This window comes from Anabrus simplex, chromosome 2 (assembly GCF_040414725.1).
Source record: "Anabrus simplex isolate iqAnaSimp1 chromosome 2, ASM4041472v1, whole genome shotgun sequence".
Classification (NCBI taxonomy): domain Eukaryota; kingdom Metazoa; phylum Arthropoda; class Insecta; order Orthoptera; family Tettigoniidae; genus Anabrus; species Anabrus simplex.
The window spans coordinates 128,664,778-128,689,467 of record NC_090266.1 but is presented as its reverse complement, the minus strand read 5'-3'; the positions used below and the strand labels follow the sequence as shown (position 1 = coordinate 128,689,467).

Genomic DNA, 24,690 nt, shown 5'->3' with positions numbered 1-24,690 from the left:
CTATATAATCCTATAAGTCTAGTTTTCTCCCTTCTCTTACTTAGTTTCCCACCCAAGTTCCTCTAACATTCCTGATACACTACTTTTTCTCCTGAAATCCCATGTTACAAATCTTGCTGCTTTCCTCTGCACACTATCTATTTCTTTTATTAGGTATTCTTGGTGAGGATCCCAAACACTGTTTGCATATTCCAATAATGGACAAACCATATTTAAGTAACTTTTCTCTTTTAATTCTTTGTTGTATCCTTTATGTAGCCTCATTATGACATGTAATGATCTGTATGCTTTCCTAACAATGTCATCAACATGACCTTTCCAGTGCAAATTACTTTCAAATCTCACACCTAAGTATTTGCGCTTGCCATCTTTTGGGATAACTACCCCATCCAAAGTATATTAAAATTCAGTTTTAATGCTCCTGTTTGTAAATGTGGTAACAGTTGATTCGCCTCCATTAACCTTCATATTATTTTCTTCAACCCATTGTAGGATACTCTCAAGGTCCCTTTGTAATTCTGAACAATCAACAATGTTATTTATTTCCCTATAAACAATTATGTCATCTGCATACAATCTTATTTTTGATGTTATATTGTTCCCTAAATCATTTGCGTATATTAAGAAAAGTAACAGACCGATTATACTTCCGAACTTTCTCTTCCTGTGATATATTATTTCCTACTTTGACTTTCTGAACCCTTGAATTTAGAAATGTTCTTATCCAACGTATAACCCTTACGTCCAATCCTATTCCCTCCAATTTCTTTAATAATATTCCATGTTCCACTCTATCAAATGCTTTGGAAAGATCTATGGCTATGCAGTCTAACTGGCCTCCTGAATCCAACTGATCTGATATGTCCTGCTGAAATCCCACCATTTTTATCCAGATAAAGCACATGCACAAAAAAGACATAATATCTGATTTAACTCCTTAAGTGGCAGGTGATACAGACCACTATCTGATCTGTAGTAAAATAAGTATTTCTAGGTTGAGGATAGAGAACTTGAAATATGTCTGTAAATGAAAAATGTAGAAAATCTCCAGCATGAGGAAATTGGACAAAAGTACATGGATATTATGAGTGAAAAGTTCCAAACAGTATAGAGAGTAAGGAGGTTCAGGATGTTAAAAAGAGAATGGTTGGCATACAAGGATGCTGTAGTAGAAACAGCAACAGAATGCCTGACAACAACTGTATGTAAAGATAGGAAAAGCGAACAGCTTCGTAGAATGTTAAACTAGTAGTATTTCTTGAAATATTTTCTTTTCCATGGAATTGCTTGTTGTACTCTTGTTGCAGCTGTTGTTGTTGTTGTTTTACTTTACTTTATTATCACTTGTAATGTTAAGTTAGTAGTAAGCTCAACCTATAGTATTATAAGAAATAGTGTTAAACACTGGAAATACTGAAGTTGTGTGCGAATTTGTATATGATGTTGCTGGATTTAAAATGTTAAACTAGTAGTATTTCTTGTAATATTTTCTTTCCATGGAATTGCTTGTTGTACTCGGTGTTGTTCGTGTAATTATGTTTTAACTTTATTTTTACACTATTGTAAGTGACCATTGCCACATGGATATTTCCAAATTGTGATATATTTGTTAATGATAAAAATAATAATAAAAGGGAATTGGAAACAGCTTGTAAATGTAAAAAGAAGGCGTATGAGAAATGGCTCCAGACAAGGACTGATGCAGACAGGGAGTTGTATGTAGATGAAAGAAATGGAGCAAAACTAATAATTGTTAAATCCAAGAAAAGTTGCGGGAAGATTTCGGTAATAACATGGAAAGGTTAGGTCAAGCGGAATGGGAAACCCTTCTTAAAGAATCTTAGAGAGGGAGGGAAAAACAAAAAGAATAGTGTTTTGGGTAAATCAGGTGAACTCATAATAGATCCCAGGGAATCACTGCAGAGGTGGAAGGAATATTTTGAAAAATCTTCTCAACATAACGGGAAATCTTCCTGATGACGTAGCGAACAACCGAGCTTGTGGGGAGGAGGATTATGATGTTAGTGATATTGCGCTTGAAGAAGTGGAAAAGATAGTACATAAACTCCATTGTCATAAAGCAGCAGGAATAGATGAAATTTGACCTGAAATGGTGAAATATGATGGGAAGGCAGGGATGAAATTGATTCATGGAGTAATAACATTAGCATGAAATGTTAGTAAGGACCTTCTGATTGGACAAAACCAGTAATTGCACCTATCTATAAGCAAGGGAAAGAAAAGGATTGCGACAACTATCAAGGTATAACGTTGATTAGTAAGCTCACTGCTTGGACATAACGGTAACCAGACATGAAGACCACCTTTCTTACACAATATTTAGAAAACCCACAAACACCTCAAACACAATTAAAATAGACTCCGTTCACCCCAACACGCACAAAAGAGCCGCTTACTACAACATGATACACAGAGCATTTTATATACCGTTAAGAAAAGAAGATTTAAATAAAGAATTACAACTAATACATGACATAGCTAAAAGCAATGGATACAAGAAAGAAATGGTTAACAAAATCATTCACAAAATAAAATCCCAACCTAAAACCAAATTAACAAAAATGGACAAACCCAAGAAAGATTATGCACTATTCACCTTCAATAATGTACACATATACCCCATAACTAACGTTTTTAAAAAACATAACCTAAGAATAGCATTTAAAACTACACACAACAGTACCAATATCATACACAACAACAGGACTAGCAACAGCAGCAATAAATACAACCACTCAGGGGTGTACCGTACTAAATGCAATAACTGTGAGACAAGCTACACCGGACGCACTGGTAGGGATTTTCTAACCCGATATAAAGAACACACAAATGCTGTAAAACACAATAATTTTTCCTCAGTAGGCCAACATATCAAAGACTATGAACACAGTTTCACGACCATCGAGAACGACATGCAAATCCTGAACACAAACCCCAAAGGCCCCCTGCTCAACATAACAGATGAATTTTACATTTCTCTGGATCAGTATACTAATCCAAATTTCACCATAAATGAAGTTACAGAAAAAACTAACATCATCTTCAATACAGTCATCCCTGCCCTAAAAATGGTTACCTTAAGATAATCAATAAACAAAACATGACACGCAACAGGGAAACATCAAACGACACACCTAGCTCCACCCTTATCCCCAGAACAGCAACTCTCCCTACCCCTCCTCCCTTCCCCTCACAGCAGCTAGTATAAGCCCAAGACGGACACGAAGCAGTACACGACGGGCTCGCATATCAAACGCAACTCAACCACACCAATAACAGCAAGTACATATTCAAATTAGCACACACAATCCTTAGACATTCGTCCAACATAAAATATCACTCACAGCCCAATCTTATCTTCCACAGGTAATTATAACATCACTGCACAGCTACAGATGGGAGAGGAGCCACTACTTTGAATCCAATGGCACTCAAATATTACGGATGTCACAGGACAACATGATTCAATTTTAACATAAAACAACAAGATTCAATACACAGCAGAGCTGAATATATATATTTTATCCTCATTGTATCCATACGCTTGGCAATCTTTTTTAAACTTGGAAAGTGTTTTATTCTATGTATGTACTTGAAGACAAAATCTTTTATACATATAATGTGATAATTTTACAAGCAAATCATATCATTCAAGCTCCAAAAACATCAACCAAGTGTACAAATAAGACTTGAACACAGAAGTCAACCGATGAACTGAACAACACGCAAGACACGAACGTTCATGTGCATGAAGTGTTCCCACATATATTGTTTTTATCTTATATACTTAGTTTTTAGTGAAGATAGTGTTTTACAAACTAATTTTAAGACCTAAAGCATATCATTATAGACATACAATTACGTAGTGACACATAGTGACACACACGACAGTTCCCGTTTTGACATGGCCCATTTGGACGTGACCATATACTTGTTATCATATGGCATTCTCCAGACAATGTAATCTTAATCATAGCTTCATGATCTGTATGTGAATGTATTGCTCAGCTGAAGATGACCCTATGTAGGGGGTCCAAACCAGTACTGTAGTATAATAAGTGCAATAAATAAGTATTGATAGGTGGAAGTCCTTTCCTATTTCTAATTGTGTAGTTCGTCAATACGGAAATGAAGATCATAGATTACGATGTGCTGACCTCTGACGGAAAAACAGACACATGGCGTTCAACACATATTTAATAGAAAAAGTGACAGCACACTCCCCTGTCTTAGTCCAGTCTTATTCCTAAACCATTCTGTCTTTCGAACTGGGGTCAGTACTCAGCTGATACAGTTGTGAGTTGCAGGGATGTTGGGAACAGCACCAACACCCAGCCCCCGGGCCATTGGAATTAACTAATGAAGGTTAAAATCCCTGACCCAGCCGGAAATCAAACCCAGCACCCTCTGAACCGAAGGCCAGTACGCTCACCATTCTAACATTTCTCTTCCGAGTCTCTTTTTTAACCATGGTTTCCCAAACCTTCTCTCTGGGTACACTATCATTTTGCCTTTTCTATATCTGTGAAAATCGTGACCAGATCCTTTCCATATTCCCAGTTCTTTTCCATCAGCTGTCTCATGCCAAAGGTTGGGTCCACTGTCGATCTTCCACTCCTGAAGCCATATTGTTCCTCTTCTAACTCTCCTTCAATCTTTCTTCTCATTCTTCTTTCTAATATCCTTTCCAGTATTTTAACTATCTGTGATATAAGTATAATTCGCCACAAACTTTCTTGTCCCCTTTCTATCCCTTTTTTCCAGTCTTCTGGTACACATTTGTGTTTCCACATACACTTTAGTAGTCGGTACAACCATTGCATACCAACAGGTCCAGCAGCCTTTATCATTTTCACAGTGATTTCATCCATCCCTGTTGGTTTTCCCATCTTCATCTTTTGTACCGCTAACTCTACCTCCCGCATTGTTATATCATCCTCTGTTGTTGAGTCCTCACACTGTATTTCTTCTGTCTCCCCTGTACAGTTGTTCACATTCAATAGCTTATCAAAATACATACTCCTTCCATCTTCTCTTTATCTCTTCTGGGTGTGTTAACAGTTCCACATCTTCCTTTTTCACTATCTTTGTGGTATAATAATAATAATAATAATAATAATAATAATAATAATAATGTGTGGCTATTTCTAGCAGAGTTCAGCACTTGTAAGGCAGACCCTCTGATGAGGGTGGGCAGCATCTGCCATGTGTAGGTAACTGCGTGTTATTGCGGTGGAGGATAGTGTTATATGTGGTGTGTGAGTTGCAGGCATGTTGGGAACAGCACAAACACCCAGCCCCCGGGCCATTGGAATTAACCAATGAAGCCGGGAATCGAACCCAGGACCCTCTGAACCGAAGGCCAGTACGTTGACCATTCAGCCGAGTCGGACAACTTTGTGGTAACTCTTTCTGTCCTCTTACTTCTAAGCCCATACAGCATTCTTTTACTGCCACTTACATCCGCTTCCATTTTTTGTGTAAATTCTTCCCAACTCTTCTTCTTTTCTCCTCCTACCACCTTCTTAAATCTCCACTTGCTGTTGAGATACTTCCTTTTGCTTTCTTCTGTTTGATCTCAGTTCCATTCTCGCCAGGCTGTCTTCTTTTCTTTCACCACTTTCCTCACTTCCTCATTCCACCATGATGTCTCCTTTTCTTTCACTCTTGTAGATGTCCTGCCACAGGCACTCTCTGCTGCACTAACAAATGCCTTTTTAAAATTTGCCCACTCCTGTTCTAAATTTTCCATTTCAGTAACTGGGATTTGTTGCTTCAATCTCTCCCGAAAATCTTCCTGTACATTTTTGTCTTTCAATTTCTATACTTTTATTTTGTTCTCTCTTATCTCTTTTAGTTTTTTTTTTTTCATTTTTCCCAACCATAATTTTGCCACCACAACTCTATGGTCCCCATCAAATGCTTCTCCTGGTAAATCTGTCACATCCATCGACTTCCTGCGATTTGTCCTTTCCACCAAAAAGTGGTCAATTACTGATTTTGTTCTTCTCGTAACTCGTAATTTTCCTGCTGTTTTTCTTTCGAAACCATGTATTCCCCACTATAAGTTCATTCCTTTCACAGAAGTCCACTAGTTCCTCTCCTTCGAGGTTCTTTTTCCCCATATCCATATGGTCCAAGACTTCTTCCTTTCCTTGTCTCTCGTTTCCGACCTATACATTTAGATCTCCCATAATAACCACTTCCACACCTGAAATTTCTCTTTCTAATTTCTCCAAGAATCCTTCAGTATCTTCTTCCCTGTTTCCTGTCTGTGGTGCATACACTTGTATGAAGTCCATCACTTCATTCTTCATCTTTAGTCTAATCTTCATTATTCTGTCACACATTCTACCACTTCAACATGCTCCTCCAATTGCTTCAAAATGATTAGTCCCACTCCGTTTATTGCCTCTTGGCCACCACTCCAGTATAATATGTAACCTTTCCTCAGTTTCTTCCTTCCGTTACCTTTCCACTTCACTTCACTCAGCCCCATCATTTCCACCTTCTTCTTCATGAAATCTACTACTTCCTCCGCCTTTCCTGTCAGTGTCATAAGATTTACTGTTGCTATCCTAATATTGGTTACTGGTCGCCCATTTCTCACAGTTCCCTCAGTACCCTGAGAACTGCACATTGCTTTAAGCAGGGGACGCCCTAATCTTTTCCAAGGTTGATTTCCTAGTGGCATACCATATATAGGCTATTATTACGATGGTGTCACCACTCCCAAAGGCATTTTATACATACTGCCAGGTGTTATTTTAGTCTGCTCCACTGGAGTACAGACGCTACAAGGTTCCCTCTTCCGTCACCAATGCCGTACGAAGTCCACCTTCTCCGCCAAAGATGCCGTTGGGGTCTTCATCCATACTCTGGGCTTGGGCTCTCCATATTTATGACCCCTGGAGAGGTGTCCCAATATTTTAAAGCGTCAAGGAACTGGGCTGCATGTTGGTCCACGGGTTGTATTCGGTATTTCAACCAGCCCTACTGAATTGTATGGACCCCTTATCTGCCACCCAGGGACGCGCCCTCTAGGGGTTAACAGGTTCCCCTGAGGGATGAATAAAAAGTGACGATAGTGTGCTGCCTTGTTGTACACTCCAGATACTCTCAAACCACTCGGAATATCCGTTGCCTATTTGGATACAACTTTGGCAAGGTTCACACAGCATTTTAATTTTATTAATTAAAGCACATTGTATATCTCTATTCTCAAGGCATTCCCAGATATTTTGACTACACTGTCGTAAGACTTCTCAATATCTAGATTCTGCGGTTTCCCACTTTCACACCAGTCTGTACCTTAATTAAGGCCACAGCTGCTTCCTTCCCCCTCCTAGCCCCTTCCTATCCCATCAACGCCATAAGACCTATCTGTGTCAGTGCGACATAAAGAAACTCGTAAAAAGAATCTAGGAAAATGAAGGCATCTTTTCCTTATTCCCAGTGTTTCTGCATGATCATCCTTACAGAAAATATTAGATCTGTTGTTGCTGTAGTCCTTCTTAAACCATATTGCTCTTCTTCAAGCTGTGGTTCAGTAATGGTTCATAATCTCTATTCTATGAATTGCTCCATTACTTGTCCATGAGATAGAGTGATGCCCCTGTAGTTGTTGGGTTTCCATCAGTTTCTTTCCTTGATTGGAGGGAGAGTGACTCCTTTAGTCAAGTCTTTGGGTAAGTTGTTCCTCTTTCCAAATGGTGTTTTGGACTCTAAACAACCACTGCAATCCTTGCACTCCAACAGCCGTGATCTTGTCAGCTCTTGCTTCATCTATGCCTGTCACTTTGGATTTACTCATGTTTTTAGGGCATTTTCCACTTCCATCCATGTTATATAGGCTCCACATTTTGTACATTTTCTTTTGCTGTGGTCTCCTGTTGTTTGATATTTTAATGTTCACCCTTATATAATTTTTCAAAATATTGTCCCATCCCATCTCTTACTTCTTTGCCATTCCAAATGATGTTTCCATCTTCATTCTCCAGGGCCTTTATTCCTTCAAAGTTGTTTTTCTTACTACTCACCACTTGATGTAACAGTTTCTTGTTGTTCTTGCTGTCCTCTTGTAGTTTCTGTGTGAATTCAGTCCATTCAGTTATCATTAGAAATGACACTTTTCACTTTCCACTTCAGATCTCTATACAGTACCGGGTGAGTTGGCTGTGCAGTTACGGGCACGCAGCTGTGAGCTTGCATCAGGGAGATAGTAGGTTCGAATCCCACTGTCGGCAGCCCTTAAGATGGTTTCGCGTGGTTTCCCATTTTCATACCAGGCAAATGCTGGGGCTGTACCTTAATTAAGGCCACAGCCGCTTCCTTCCCACTCCTAGCCCTTCCCTGTCCCATCGTCGCCATAAGACCTATCTGTGTCGGTGCGACGTAAAGCAACTAGCAAAAAAAAAAAAAAAAAATTAAAAATAGCAGACAATTTCATTCCACCATGGGGTTTCTTTATCTCTTACTCTGCTATTTGCTTTGCCAACAATATTGACTGCAGTGCACACCAGGGTTTTCTTAAATCCAAACTGCCTTCATCAATTGTTCCTACTTCACATTTGAGTGCAGATCCCGATCTCCTACCCACCCATTAGGATCTAGAAATCTCACTCCCAGTTTCCCACATACCCACTCCATAGTCTCACTTAAATCCCCAATCACCTCCCAGTCAGCATCCCTCCTACACAGTATTCCACTGATAACAATCTCCGCTTCCTTAAACTTCTCCCGTGGTGCATTTACCAGGTCCCACACTTCCCCAACTACGTTGGTACATATACCTGGTTGCCTTACATTGTTGGTATCAACGTGAAACACTACCACCTTCTCCTTTCCTTCCTCCTTCCCTTCTACTTTCCTCAACATCTGCCTCAACCTAATTTCTTTATAATACTCCACCCTATTTCCCTTTCCTCCAAACACTTTCCCTGCGTGCCTAACAACGGAATCCCCCCTTGACCAGGACCTCAATCCTACCCACCTCATTTGAGCCCCTCCCCTCGTGGTCAGCCCTATCTTTCCTGACGGCTGCAGAAGCTACTTCCACCTCCCTTTTCTCCCTCCCAAGATCCTGTTCTACATGTCTTTTCCTATTTCTACTGTACATTTCCCTTTCTCCTATTTCCACCTTCCCAACAACAGTTCCCCGTTCTTCATCTTCCCTCTGTTATTCTACCTGCAGTGACTCGTACCGAGACACCTGTCCTGAATTCTGATCCTGAATAGAGCCCTTAGCCTGCAATTTCCTTCCCCTGAGAACATTAGACTGCCTGTCTTCTACAATCCTTCCTATCCCTCTTTTATACCTACTGTATCCTGTACATTGTTATGAGGGTGGCCTACCTTCCTTCCTGTCTTCTGAGAGATCCTAATTATATTCCTCAAAATCTCCAACTCTTCCCTCATACTCCTTAATGCCTGCCACACCCACAGTTCCTACACTTGCACTCCTTAGCCATTCTTTATAGAAAAATGAAAAGAAAAGGATAAATAAAATGACTTAGTCCGTGCAAAAAAAATTAGAGGAAAGAATTATTGTCTAGGATAGTACACAAAGATCACAAAACAATAAGGTAATTCATATACTACTATACTACAATACTACTTAGTCGTACTATATGTTTATCCTACAACACCCTAAACAGGATAAAAATTGCCGTTAATTACTGAATACCGAATGGAATACGCAAGAATTACACAATTCTAAACTGCAGTTAAGACGGAATTTTAGTAAGATATTTCTAGTATACTATACAAATATTTTTACAATAATAGAATAAGCACACTAATTTATGATAAGATACTACAGTACACTACAATGATTTTAAACTACATTCAGACATATCGTAATTACAATATGTTTTTACTAAGCACAAACAGAAATGAAAATTGCAAGCTTGAAATTTGCAAGCACTATTAAAAAAAAAAAACCAAGAAAGCGAAATGTATAGACAGATTATTATTAGGATAGTACTATTTTTATCGTACTATGCTCTAATAGATACACACGAATAAAGCAGGCAAGATACTATCTAATATACTGTATCTACACTACAATTCTTAACTGAAATGTGGTTATATGATTTTTACAGCTGACAGATTACTATTATTTTCCCTACTGCGAGGGACAGAGTATAAAAGTGTTCTTAAATGCTGAAAAGTAAGAGGTTGTCTACAATTATTCCTTCCTCCCCCCCACCAAAAAAAAAAAAGAAACCTGTCAAAACTATGGCGGAGACTTTAATTGCAATATTATTGGGATATAGAAATTTGATTATTAACTTTTACTCGATGAATAAATGAAGGTACAAAGTATGCCGGGGACTTAGAACTAAAAAATTATTATCGGAATACAGTAATCAGCTGATTCTTGTATTTGTTCACACAACTATCAATATACTCTTTGATCTCGTCAGAAGGCAGCGAACAGTCGTCAACAATCCAAAGACTGTTGAGTAATTATCCAATTATCTAACTTCTTTTTAAATTGAAGTCTACAGACATATCGTGTTATTTAATTGAATGAAGGATTACCTTTGTGATTGTTTGAATGAATATCTATATGAAATACCGGGTTTATTGTCTGCACAAATGTAAGAGCCGTGGAAATTACAACTCCTTATGATAATCTGCCTTAGTAAGTATTATACCAGCGAACCTATAGATATTTTTAAAAAAGTTAATATTATTACCTAAATTATTTCCTAAACCTAAATTTGAAACAAAGTACACCTAACTAACCTACTTAACCTAGAAAACCTAATCTACTATGTGCTGATGAGTCGCTAAATTTGCTTATAACCTTACCTGACACTATTTAAATCCTGTAAATGAATTAAATCCACCAATGAAAATTATCTTGTGTTAAACTGTAGAATATACTGAGCAGTACTGATCATCCCTACCTCCCATGTTATAACACCACTACTTGACATATACAAATAAACCTCCTCCCCCAAACTTGCTTCATTTCACAACATAACGTATCAATCCCTGTATATTTAATTTCAGATATTTACAACAATGTGACTGAGCATGTTGGCTGTGCAGTTAGGGGCACACAGCTGTCAGTTTGTATTCAGGAGATAGTGGGTTTGAACCCCACTGTCGGTAGCCCTGAAGATGGTTTTCTGTGGTTTCCCATTTTCACACCAGGCAAATGCTGGTGCTGTACCTTAAGGCCACGGCTGCTTCCTTCCCATTCCTAGCCTTTCCAATTCCATCATCGCCTAAGACCTATCTGTGTCGGTGCAACATAAAGCCGGCAGTTGGTTCGATGACCTTTCTAACCCAAAATTAATGATATTTGATTTGCTTAAATATATTTGGCTCTGACCTACACTTGCCATCATTGTAGCACTCTTGTCAGGAATATTGATTGATGATGATTGCCGGGCTGAGTGGCTCAGACGGTTAAGGCGCTGGCCTTTTGACCCCAACTTGGCAGGTTCGATCCTGGCTCAGTCCGGTGGTATTTGAAGGTGCTCAAATACGTCAGCCTCATGACGGTAGATTTACTGGCACGTAAAAGAACTCCTGCGGGACCAAATTCCGGTACCTCGGCGTCTCCGAAAACCGTAAAAGAGTAGTTAGTGGGACGTAAAACAAATAACATTATTATTAGGAATATTGATTTGCTATCCACTACATAAGCTAACATTGACACTGTTCCCTGGTAGTTGCTTCCCTAAATGATACAGAAGTCTGCTGAATTGGTACCTCACGTTTTGTTCACTTTCTGCATAACTGATGTTATGCACACTGAAGATGTTCAATTTGACATCAGAAAATATGTTTTGAAATGACCCAAACCATTGCCAGGATGACATGCTACGAATATTCACAAAACACACACACACACCCACACCCACACCATACTATCTCACACATTGACCAAGCACGTCATATTTTGTCCTCACAGTATAGTAACAGCGCACAAATTCATCTGCTCAAGCGGTTTCATTATAACTGCACAATGCAAACTTTCACAATCTATGTACGTCAATAAATGTGGAAGCAAGAAAAAGTCTGTAGGACTAAATCTCAGTATCAACATAAGAATAAGGATCAGAATATGTGTCAGCGTGTTTCTCCTTGGGAGCTGGATCCTCTCCTCATTACCATTAATGAAAGCCCTTGTAATAATTGCTCAGTGTTTATAGTCCGCTGAGCATCTTCTATTTTATGGTGGACAATACAAAAAATTTGTAAAATCCTTCATTCCTATTGGTTGACACTAAATCATAAAACAGATGGATAACATTTCATCTCCATGTTACACTGATCGTATTTGGATTCGAGTCATATTTTCGGTTTCACAGCGACCTTGAACATGATGACACACTGGGATATCAGGAACCCATTTATGTTCCCGATGGACCAAGTTGTTTATGCAAATCTTATCCAGATTGCACAAGTCTTATTAGCCTAACATTTCATTGACATAAAACCTAAAATTAATTAATTTAACACCTATATAGAATGCAATTTTTTTAATTTATAAATATTACAAGACACATGTCCCAATAAATGCTGATTATTACAATGGAATAAATCTTATGGCAACTACAAGGATGTGAAATTTTACACTTGTAGTTTGGGGTTTGGTTTCTGTACCATTACAACACCAAGCGCTTATTGCTGGGTAACAGATACTTGCAGGATGCACTTAATGTGGTGTTGGACCACCTGTAGCCCAGAGACACATGGCAGTGTGGTCAAGCATGGAGGCATACAGATGTCAGATATTCTCATGAGGAAGATCCTACCACAGCTGGTGCAACTGACCCTCAAGATTTGCCATTGTTGCTACTGGCCAAAGTTGCCGTTCAATCCAGTCCCAGACCTTATTGATAGACAGGAGATATGGGGACCTTGCTGGCCAAGGAGGCGTGTTTACATCACGGAGGCAGGCCAGAGAGATATACTTGTGCTGTGTGAGGCCATGCATTATCCTGGGGGAAAATGGGGTTATCAGCCTGCACCAGGAAGGGAGGCACACACGGTTACAAAATTGCCTGGACTTATCACCGCACCATCAGAATTCCTTCAGTCACTACCAGTAGTAAGCAGAAATCATAGGAAATGGTTCCCCACATCATGACACCTCTCGTTGGGGTGGTGTGCCACTGTACAGTGAATTGTGGATCACTGCGCTGGCTATAGCATCCGTAGACTTCAATTTGGCAATGGTCTTTGTCCAGACAGAACTGCCATTGGTCACTGAACACCACTCATCGCTAGTTCACAAGCTGCCATGCTACCCTTTCATGACAGAAGTTCAAACATGCTCGGCAATGCTCACATCGTAAAGGTAGACATTGTAAGGGATGCTGCGACGACAGATCCTGCACTGCTAACTGCCTGGATATAGTATTGGTGGACACGGCCATATCTCTAGCTGCCGTGACTTGTCGCTAGATGGTGCACAGTGATGCCTGTGGAGTATTTACAGCCTGTCACATGATGAAAGGATCCTTCCTGCTGGTGGTCCTCGGGGGTTGATCTGAGCCTTTGACATGTGTGTACCCTTGTTCCCAGTGCATCAAATACCAATGCACAGTGTATTAAGAATGGTTCAAGTGGTGAGCAGTGCACCAAAATGACCAAACCACCTATCCTACACCGATGATGCGTCCTCTCTCAAACTCGTTTAGCTTGCCGAAGGCTCGTCAATTGTGCCATCAGGGCATGTTGTGTGTTTACACTACTTAGCTCTGTGGGTCATTATTTGGTGTCTTCCATCTATGAATGAGAGATGGACATGTACACCCCTATTGGCACTTCGTGCAAGCAATTGGCATTAAATGCAAATGGGACACACGCGGACTTCTGACAGTACTATGTGGCAACCTTCGTTGTACTCATGCAATTTGTTCATGGTGTGCAATTTTTTCTTGAAAATGAGTGTAATACAGGATCCTGAAATAATGATTTCCTTTTTCTCTTTTTAAAGGTGGACGATGGAAGGAGCTTCCAAGTTCTCCTGAGGTTTGATACAGAAGTAGACGTCACATACTTCAAACATGGTGGAATATTGAATTATATGATACGCAAAATGTTAAACTAGTCATGGAGTCTACCTAGACACTGATTAATTATACAGTGTATTTTTTCCAGAATGTAAGGTAAGAAACTATTTCTTAAATTCTGTGCAATATTGTTGCTGCATATGTTATGCCAGTGTAATGGGAGGGATACTTCATTACTCTCTCGAGTGTTAGTTATTACAAATTCAGTTTTGAACTCTCATAGGGATTCAGCTACTCTTCTCAGTTTTTCTAGAATTGTTACTGCTCCTGAGATCAATGTTATTGTTTTTGTTAGGGTATTTGTAGTGCAGTCTGTCTATTAGGCAAAGAAATGTATATTACTGTCATAAAAAACATCCGCATGCTACTGGGCTCATGGCAAAGGTCTCTAATGTGGTTATATTTGATCATGGTACCTTGTGCTTGTTAAGTCACCATACTACTAGCATCGCACCTACAAGGTAACCAAATAAGTTCTGACTGTTTACAGTTGTCTGAAATAACAAGGTATACAGCACAAGGCACATACCATTAGTCCTCAAAGTAATCACTTCTGGCATCCACACCTTTTCCCAGTGTGTCTTCAACTGTCCAATGCCATGCCCTGCATGAAGGAGGTGAGCTCCATATACCTGTTTTTAACCACATACCAGCCCTCTTGCCTTCTTAAATCTCTGGCAGTACCAGGAATCAAACCTGCGCCCCCCCCGAGGATGACAGCTAATAATGCTGTTACGTTATGGAGATGGAGTACAGGGCTGCAGTGATGGTTTGGCACATTTGTAGTGTCTTGTAGTGCACCACTTTGCAAGTAGTTTACCAGATACAGGGCATGATCTTATGTGGGTGTAGCGTTGGTCTTCCGGTATTAGGCAAAGGTTCCTATTGTGATAACCAATGTCTGGTACGTTGAAAGTGTCATACAGAACTCGATCGATTATGAGTGTGTTGCATTCCCAAGAAAGCAACAACGAACAGGCTTATAAGAAATAAATTGACAAGAGGATCCAGCTTTTATATACAATATAGCAAGTAAATGACATTTCATCAGTCTAGGGACTAGTTTCAGCCACCTAGTGGGCATTTCAGTCAAATAAAATTAAACAGATAATGTGATAAGTAAAACATATGTATAACAGACAAAGACAATGTTGCAGGAATAATTATAACATTAAATTACATATAATAACCAAATTTATGATTATGATCATCTTGTCATGATATGATGTCTTTAATTTCACTTAGACCTCAGGCAAAGAAGTAAATCTGGAAATGATAGCCAGAATTAGGAATTAACATACAGAAATGAAATTAAAAAGGAGAAAAATTATTTATGAGACTCACCTCTAATGTCTGATGTGGAACAAGCACTGACTTTGCTGAAGGAAGCAGGCAGGATATGTAGCAAAGGAGTGGGTAGGAAACAAGCACTAACTTGTTGTAGAAAGCAGGCAATGTGAAAAAAGGTGTAGATAGGGAGAGTACTGTGCAATTCAACTGTTGATGTAGTCCAGTAAGATTTATATATACAGCGTGACAGGGTTTGATTTTAGAGCAGTTGGTGGTGACACCTCTCTCATCTATGCACGTTATATGGTTGTTATCTGTAAAGAAAAGCTAATATGAGTATAGCGTGCGTATGAAGGAATGCCTGGTGTATGTATGAAATGAAAAGAGTACTTACTATTGTTGCAATGGAGGTTGTGTACCGATATGTTTGGAGATTTGTTGTGTTCTGCTACGAGTACGTCTGGGGCTCATGTTAGCTGTGTGGAGGGATGTAGGTGGAGGGGAAGGAGGAGTGGCTACTGTGGAGGTAGGGGCGGGGTTAGGTTTGTGATTTGTCGGTTTGTTATGACGTGTGTTTACTAATTTGAGATAGTCATTCTTTATTGCAGGAATGGCTTTATCAAAGATAATACTGGTTTTCTCTGTAATGTCGTTAATGTTATGATTGGGGTTAGCGTATTGATCCAGAGAAATATAGAAATCTTCGGTTATGTTGAGCAGGGGGCCCTTGGAGTTTATGTTTAATATCATCATGTCATTATTGATGTCTGTGAAATTGTGCTTAGATTCTTCTACATGTTGGCCTATTGATGAGAAATGGTTGTGCTTTACTGCATTTATATGTTCATTATAACGGATGGTGAAGTTTCTGCCTGTACGTCCAATGTAGCTTGTGTCACAGTTGTTACATTTGATATGGTAGACACCTGATTGGTTGTATTTATTATTATTATTATTATTATTATTATTATTATTATTATTATTATTATTATTATTATTATTATTATTATTATTATTATTGACTGTTTTGGTGTTGTGTATAGTGTTGGTGCTGTTGTGTGTGGTTCTGAATGCTATTTTCAGGTTGTGCTTCTTAAAGATATAGTATATATATTGGTGTTGTTGAAGGTAAATAGGACATAATCTTTTTTGGGTTTGGCTGTTTTGATTAATTTAGTTTTAGGTTGAGATTTTATTTTGTGAATGATTTTGTTGACCATTGCTGTATCCATTGTATTTGGCTATATCGTGGATTAATTTTAAATCATTATTTCGATCTTCTATTGTCATTGGGATGTTGAATGCTCTATATATCATACTATAATAGGCTATTATAGCTAACATGAACTAAAATTCCTTCTACTGAAAGAGTAACATAGGCGTAAACAAACATTTAATATCACTCCACGAGATCCACGTGGTCTTTACACAAATATGAACGTGTAAATTTAGGGATATAGCTGCTTTGCCTGATCATATTTGAGAAATACATTATCACTGGTATAAAATATATTTGCCATGAACATTATCAAGTATGCCTAGGTATTCCATTAATCTGAACTTGCAGTAGGCTCGATTCCCTGTAGATTGAAAGATTCATTGTCTCTTGTGTCACTAGCATCCTCTCCTAAATTACTTACAAACTCGTTGCACACCACGTCTAAAACACTTTTCACACGTGGTCTTTTCTTTACGTGGATATTAACATGACCAGTGGTGGATAATTCTTTTTCGTGCAATGTAAATCGTTGAAACAGATACAGCAGCGCACTCGGATGTTAGTTTTGTGGTATGGTAAAACCTCATTAATTCGAAGTGGTTGGAACGCAAAAAGTGGACTTCGAATTACGCGATTTCAAATTAACCGCCAACTCGCACTTCAGAAATGCCATACCTTGCTGCGTCAAAATATATTCTAAGATCCGCTACTGCATATAATTAACATTGTTTCACAGTTTAAACCTTTCAAATGAAATGGAAAAGAACTAATTCCAAAATGTATCCAACAAGGTGCATTTACAGTATTCAAATAATGCACTTCGATAACTCACTGACAAACCTAACTTCACGCAATGAAAAAAAGAAAAAATATTCAAAGACGAGAAGTCTAGGCTGGCTCCCCTGTGCAAGTATTTTATTCATTGGATTACTGTACTATATGCATTTTTAGATGCCTTGTATTTGCACGGAAATTACCCGATGCCCTTAAAGCATTGTGGCTTATCAAACTTTCCTATGACGAGGGGAGGACGTCTTTCGCTTCCGTCTGCATTGCATCACAGTACAGACACCCCATCTCCTTTTAAAAAGTCCATTTGGGCTAGGCATAAAAAAACAATGCAATTTCATTGGCATTGACAATATTGTTCGTTGCGTACGAATTGATTATAATTATGAGCCGCGCTTTTTCGCAATCTGTCGGCACCATCAAAGAGAATCGCCACTGTTAGCGGATTCTGCTGCTCTGCACACTGCCTGTTATGTGATACTGTGGCATTCCTTAAAATGCTGAATACAAAAGAATTAGAATTTCACTCGAACTTAGCAGCTATGAAACAAACTGTCAACACACTGAAGTGAGTGAAAGTGCGGAAAACTACATCGCACGTTCCAAAAGACACCCTCTATCATGACACAGAGAAAGTTTGAATTTAAATTACTGTGTAAAATACTATATTTTTAAAATGTAAAGTCAGTTTTAAATTAAAAGTCTGAATTGTTTTCCATTTAAATATGACATGTGGGCAGTTTTCTTCCATCTGTGGTTACACAAAGCATAACTGTACACCCAATATCGCAAACTAGGTGAGGCAGGTGCGTGTTGCCAACATTGACGCAAATGAAACCTGCACCCCAATTTCTTACCTCAATTTTTAAAAAATATACAGTATATGCGGGGATTATTTGCGTAAATATGGTATTTGTTTTTGTGTTAGGAGTTTAGTTTGGCATATATTATTACTATTGGCATTGATTATTGGGATGGAAGTGTTTGTTTTAGATATAGAGTTGAAGATGTTATTCAGTTTCTTTTTAGATTCAAATCTCACTTCTTCTTATTTATCTACCAGCATTTTACTAATGGCTAACTCTGCTTTCACGTCCCAAAATACATAAAACTGGTGTTCCTATCCGACCCATCATTAATTACAGACCCAATACTTCATATAAAATTTCACAGTTCATCCAACATTTCCTAAAAAGAAATTGCCATTTTTTATCTGGGAATTCCATTAAGAACACTAATGAATTGGTTGAAAAACTAAATCATGTTACTATTCAACCCAACTATTCTCTCCATTCCTTTGGTATTGTTACCATGTACCCAAGCATCCCCAATTCAAAAATTTGTCCCATTATTCACAACAATTTAAATAAACACAGCAGCCTGAGCCCACTAGAAATTCAAGACTTCATCTCTATTCTAAAAATGGTTTTGAATAACAATTATTTCACATTTGAGAATACCATTTATCAGCAAAATGGGTTAGCTATGGGATTGCTGGCATCAGGCATCCAAGCTGAAATCTATCTGGATCATTTAGAACACACCAAAGTTAATAATAAGAACATCTTTAATAATATTATTTTTTGAACAAGATATGTGGATGACACTCTTGTGATCATGAACAAAAGTGCAACTGACGCCATTACATCTCTATCCAACCTTAATCACATTGACCCATATATCAAGTTTACACTAGAATCGGAGAACGATAAAAAAACTCAATTACTTGGATCTAACGATCATCAGACAACCTGGTTCATTGAGCTACAAGATTTTTAGGAAACCAATGCAAACCGTCGATACAATCCATCAAGATTCCATACACCCACGTGCCGATAAATGTGCAGCGTACCATAGTATGGTACACCGCGCTTTTAGCACCCCGCTAAAAAGTAACTTAAAAATGAATAAAATACCATTCGCAGTATAGCTAAATTTAATGGCTACAACAGCTCCTTTATAGAGACAATCAATATACATAAACACCAGCCTTCAACCACCTTAACAAAAGGAAAAACTCACAACAATTTTTTATCTACTTTTATGTTTAATAATAAACAAGTCTACCAAATTGCAAACATATTTAAAAAGCATGATGTCAAAATAGCCTTCAAAACTTGTAACAGAAACACAAGATATTTTACGCAATACCAATTCTATTAATCACAGAAATAAGTTCACCAAGTCAGGTGTTTATAGACTCAATTGTAATAATTGTAACGCATCTTATGTCTGTCAAACAGGTAGGAGCTTCCATACAAAATACTTAGAGCATGTTAACACCCTGAAATATAACAGATTTTTGGCCATGGGACAGCACATGGGTGACACTAACCATAAGTTCACTAATATCAACCACGACATGAAAATTCTCAGTTATACAAAAAGGCCTCCTGCTCAGTATTATGGAAAATTGTTTTATCCATCTGGAACAGTTTTTCAATCCTAACTTCAATCTAAATGAAATTTCAGAGAAATCACATTTTTTAAAAATCTTTTAATTCCTTTGGTAATCATGTCGCAGATAAAAATAATTCTTTCTTTTATAATCTCTTTAAATTCCCCTCTCAACAGCAGTCTTTCTTTCCACATCCTTCAGCCCCACCTGGGACACACCTTCTCTCCTCCCTCCCCCCTCCCCTCCCCGCCCCACCCCTCCCCGCCCCACCCCTCCCCGCCCCTTCTCTCCTCTCCCTATCTACTCCTTTGTTCACATTGCCTGCTTCCTTCAGCAAAGTCAGTGCTTGTTCCACATCAGACATTAGAGGTGAATCTCATAAATAATTTTTTTCCTTTTTAATTTCATATTTGTATGTTTATTCATTCCTAATTCTGGCTATCATTTCCAGATTTACTTCTTTGCCTGAGGTCCTAAGTGAACATTAAGACATATCATGACAAGATCATAACCATAAATTTTGTTATATATAATTTAATTTTATAATTATTATTCCTGTAACATTGTCTTTGTTATACATATGTTTTAGTTATCACATAATCTGCTTAATTTTATTTGGCTGAAGATGGCCACTAGGTGGCTGAAACTAGTCCCAAATCTATCTGGATGTTTAGGAAGTCATTTTTTTTTCCTTGTCTCTATTTTCTTGTCTGTTTGGATTTCTGTGCAAATCAGGTGATTGTCACAATAAGGTGATTTTCATTTGTCATATAAATTCATATTTTGGCTGTCATATAAATTCATATTTTGGCTTTTTTTGCCATATGGTTATATTTTGAGCTATTTTAGTAGAAACATCCTATTTCAGCTGTTTGATGCCAGCTCTAGGTGTGCAAAATCATCTTCAACTTATCGAATTCGAACTAGTGTTCACAAAACTGCTTCTCGGTATCACGCTGTTGATACAAGTGGAATACCCTTTGTATACAATGACGGTCGCTGACCTCACCCTAACCAACCTGCTGTACTCGGCAACCCGGTCTCCCATGTAGAGACAGAAATAATCCAGAAAATCCCATCCCAGCAGCGAGCTAATTACTTCTGGTAATCGCTCATTTGTCTTTGTTCAGATATTAGAACCTCAACTTCCTTTCACTTGCACAAGCGTCAGTTTACAGTAAATCGTATCCCAGCACACGTTCCAATATGCCTAAGTAAAAGTCTTCTACCAGAGTTAAGTTACGAAGCTTTGTTAAGGAATTTAGAGAAGAACACTTCTGTACAGACAGTTGAGTTCTATTTTGCAAGTTGTGTGAAGTGAAAGTCATAGCTGAAAAACGTTTTAATGTGCAACAACATTGTAACATGGAAAAACACAGCAGCAATGTCAAATGACAACATGTCGATAAGAAGAGGCAGCAATTGATATCTGATAAGGCTGTTACATCTTTAGCTATGGACAGATGTTCGGATTTTTCAAAGGAACTTTGTGATATGATGGTGTCTGCAAACATTCCTCTAAACACAATAAACAGTCCCCATTTCAAGAATTTCCTGGAGAAATACACTAAAAAATCTGTTCCTACAGGATCAACACTGTGAAAAAACTATTTATCGCGTTGCTATGAAGATACTCTAAATCGAATACGACACAGTGTAGCAGACAATAAGATTTGGATATCTATTGATGAGACGACTGATACTGCTGGTAGGTATATAGGGAATGTTATTATTGGAACACTCCATGCTGATCGCCCTGGGGATATTTTTCTACTAACCTCAGAAATTTTAGGGAGAGCAAATCATTCAACAATTGCAATTCTTTTTGATAATGCACTAAAAATTTTGTAGAAGAATGAAATTAAGTAAGCAAGAAAACTTTCTTCTCTTTGTTACTGATGCTGCTCCATACATGGTGAAAGCTGCTTGAAGGCCTCAAGCTGATTTATCCAAGAATGATTCACGTCATTTGCCTTGCGCATGCTCTGCATAGGGTGGCAGCAGAAATTCGTGGAAAATTTCCTGAAGTCTATAAATTAATAACCAACGTCAACAAATTTTTTTTGGAAGCACCACTGCGGGTTGTGACTTTCAAAGAGTTAACTCCTATGACACTACTCCCTCCACAGCCAGTTCTTACTAGGTGGGGGATGTGGCTCAATGCTGCCGCATATCATTGCGAAAACTACTCCACTATCAAAAACATTGTTAATGGCTTCAACAAAGACGATGCCTCTTATATCAAGATTATGCAGGAATTGTTTTCCAACAGTTTGTCAGAAAGTCTGGCATATGTTAAGTCGAATTTTGGAATTACATCAAGTGCAATTACTCGTTTAGAATCTGCTGGTTTGGAAATTCATGTAAGTATTGACATTGTGAGAAATGTTGAACTTTCAGTACAACAATCACATGGAATAGTTGGTGATAGCGTAAAATGGAAACTTTAAAATGTGCTTAATCGAAATGATGGTTTTCATTGTGCGTGCAAGATAAGTGATGTTCTTAGAGGAGAGGGTACCATTTCACTTCAAGATGAGTGCATACTCAAGAGCAGTGATTTAACTTTTTTTTTTTTACGTCGCACCGACACAGATAGGTCTTATGGCGACGATGTGATAGGGAAGGCCTAGGAAGCGCTAGCATTGTGCCACGTTCTGGGGGCGATCTGGTGGTGAATGAACGTACCATTTCCACTTCTATTATAACATTCCAAAATTCAAAGTGTCATTGTTTAAGAAGCCTTTCTTGTGGACAGTCGAGATTTCTTCTGAGTACGCAGAGCACAGTTTTCTGCAAAACGTTAAGAATTTCACCTTATTTTCTTGACACGGCACAAGCCCAAAAGCCTATACACCATCACGTCAATAATTGCTATATTTTACTGGCATACTGCACCTGATTCTGACACTTTTCCAGAATGAAGCACTTCCACTAAAAGTTGTGCAGCATGACTTATGTTAAGGTACAATCAGCCACAAAACATTTTATTGTTTGCGAGCATCGGCTGTCTCATTCGTTGATCAGTATTTCTGACTCTCATCTCCTTGCAAAATATGCTGTATCAGCATCATGGCCATGAATAAAGAGGAACGACTGTCAGCGGTGGGTTAGTTGGTGGTCACATGCCTGTATATCACGCTGCTGAGATAAATGTTGTAAAAAAGTTCATAATTACAGTACAAAAATCAGTATTATCTTCATTCAATGTCATCGAGACCTTTTCTTACATACATGCATGAATTCCTTGAGAAAACTCATTACAGAAGTGTTTTCGCTTAAATATGGCATATGGTGGAAGTTTCCTCCCATCCATGGTTAGAACTAGCATCGCCATGCAGCGAAGCTTGTCTCCACCTTTTATTTTTATGCACAATTTCCATTCATGGTGACGTTCTTGGCATATTAAAAAATTCCTAATTTGCAACAGGAATTTATGCTCCTGCTGCTGATGAATGAATTGCTGGAACTCCAACTTTGTTCATTTATGTTTTATGAAGCTGTTGTGCTGAAGTCTTTCTCCTGCATAAACTAAATGTATGGCATCTAGTAAAAAAAGTTTCTTGTCCTCTGCTTGCTTTGAATTCTCTCTTCAAAATTCCTTGGGATTTTGTGATGTCTAATACCTTTATCTGTATCATTTCATGACTTATTCCCATTCCATTATTTTGTCATTCAGTGATGTATTCTTGCACTTTTTCAACTCCTTGAAATTTGGTCCTGGAAGTGGTCAAAAAATATTTTGATTTGCCGATAGTGAATCCACTTTGTTTCTACACCAAATTCTCTCCCTGCTGCTTTCACCTCATTTTTCTCAGCAGAAGCAATTCGCATTTTAGCTCTAAACTCACTGTGTAACTACAGGTATTGTTTTATGGTATTATCACTCAGTTATTAATCTCTCACTACTTCACAAAATGTTACACACTCTGAGCTAGGCTGATAATAACTGAGGAACCTTGCTTCAGGTAGACAACCTGATCATAAATGGGATGTTCGTGATGACTCAGATGCTAAGTAACAGTGTACAAAGTCGCATGTAATCGCAGACTAAGACTCGCAAGATCTTTTACTAAAAACAAAAAATAATCCAAAAATTAGTGCAGGAAATTACACAAGAACTTCACTTTTTCAAAAGAAAATGAAAAGCTGAAATAGAGGGTAGGGAAATTACATGACAGGGACAGATCCAAACCAAACCAAACCCCATGGCACTACAGCCCTTGAAGGGCCTTGGCCTACCAAGCGACCGCTGCTCAGCCCGAAGGCCTGCAGATTACAAGGTGTCGTGTGGTCAGCACAACGAATCCTCTCGGCCATTATTCTTGGCTTTCCAGACCGGGGCCGCTATCTCACCGTCAGATAGCTCCTCAATTCTAATCACGTAGGCTGAGTGGACCTGAACCAGCCCTCAGGTCCAGGTAAAAATCCCTGGCCTGGCCGGGAATCGAAGACAGGGACAGATACACAAGTAAATTTATATATTGTGGGCCATATTCTGATTCTCACAATAAGCAATATGCCACACAAGAGGCCTGCTTGTTTATTATATTGCAGACTGTACCACTATTATATTTTGACATGTTATCACAACCTGGAGAAAGCAAAACATAAGTCTTTGCAGAGCATTGATGTTTTCAGATAGTTAATCTTCTTTCGCATAGCAAAATCCAAAAGAAGAATGGCTAGTATCATCTTTGGTTTCCATCTGTGAAGCTACACAAGAACAACAGTTACTTATAAGGTGGAAATTAATGACCACTGCAGTGCTCATCATGAACTTGAATGTGAATCATCCTCTTCTTATTACAAGGATTGTGCAATACGAGCTTCACTGTAATAAATTCAGTGTATAATTATATTCAAAACCAGAGTTTTCTTTAATTCACGAATGCACAGTACACACAGGTATTTTTTTTTTGTCAGTGATT

At 38.4% G+C, this 24,690-nt stretch overlaps 1 protein-coding gene across 1 annotated transcript in view; it reads left to right on the top strand.

The window, feature by feature from the left end:
• Positions 1-24,690, top strand: part of LOC136863926 (cytoplasmic aconitate hydratase) — a 781,251-nt gene that overhangs the window by 743,575 nt on the left and 12,986 nt on the right. The window contains exon 18 of the mRNA XM_067140355.2: positions 13,988-14,159. Coding sequence (XP_066996456.1) covers positions 13,988-14,101 — 114 coding nt within the window. The 3' untranslated portion in view covers positions 14,102-14,159. The remainder of the gene's footprint in view (positions 1-13,987; positions 14,160-24,690) is intronic.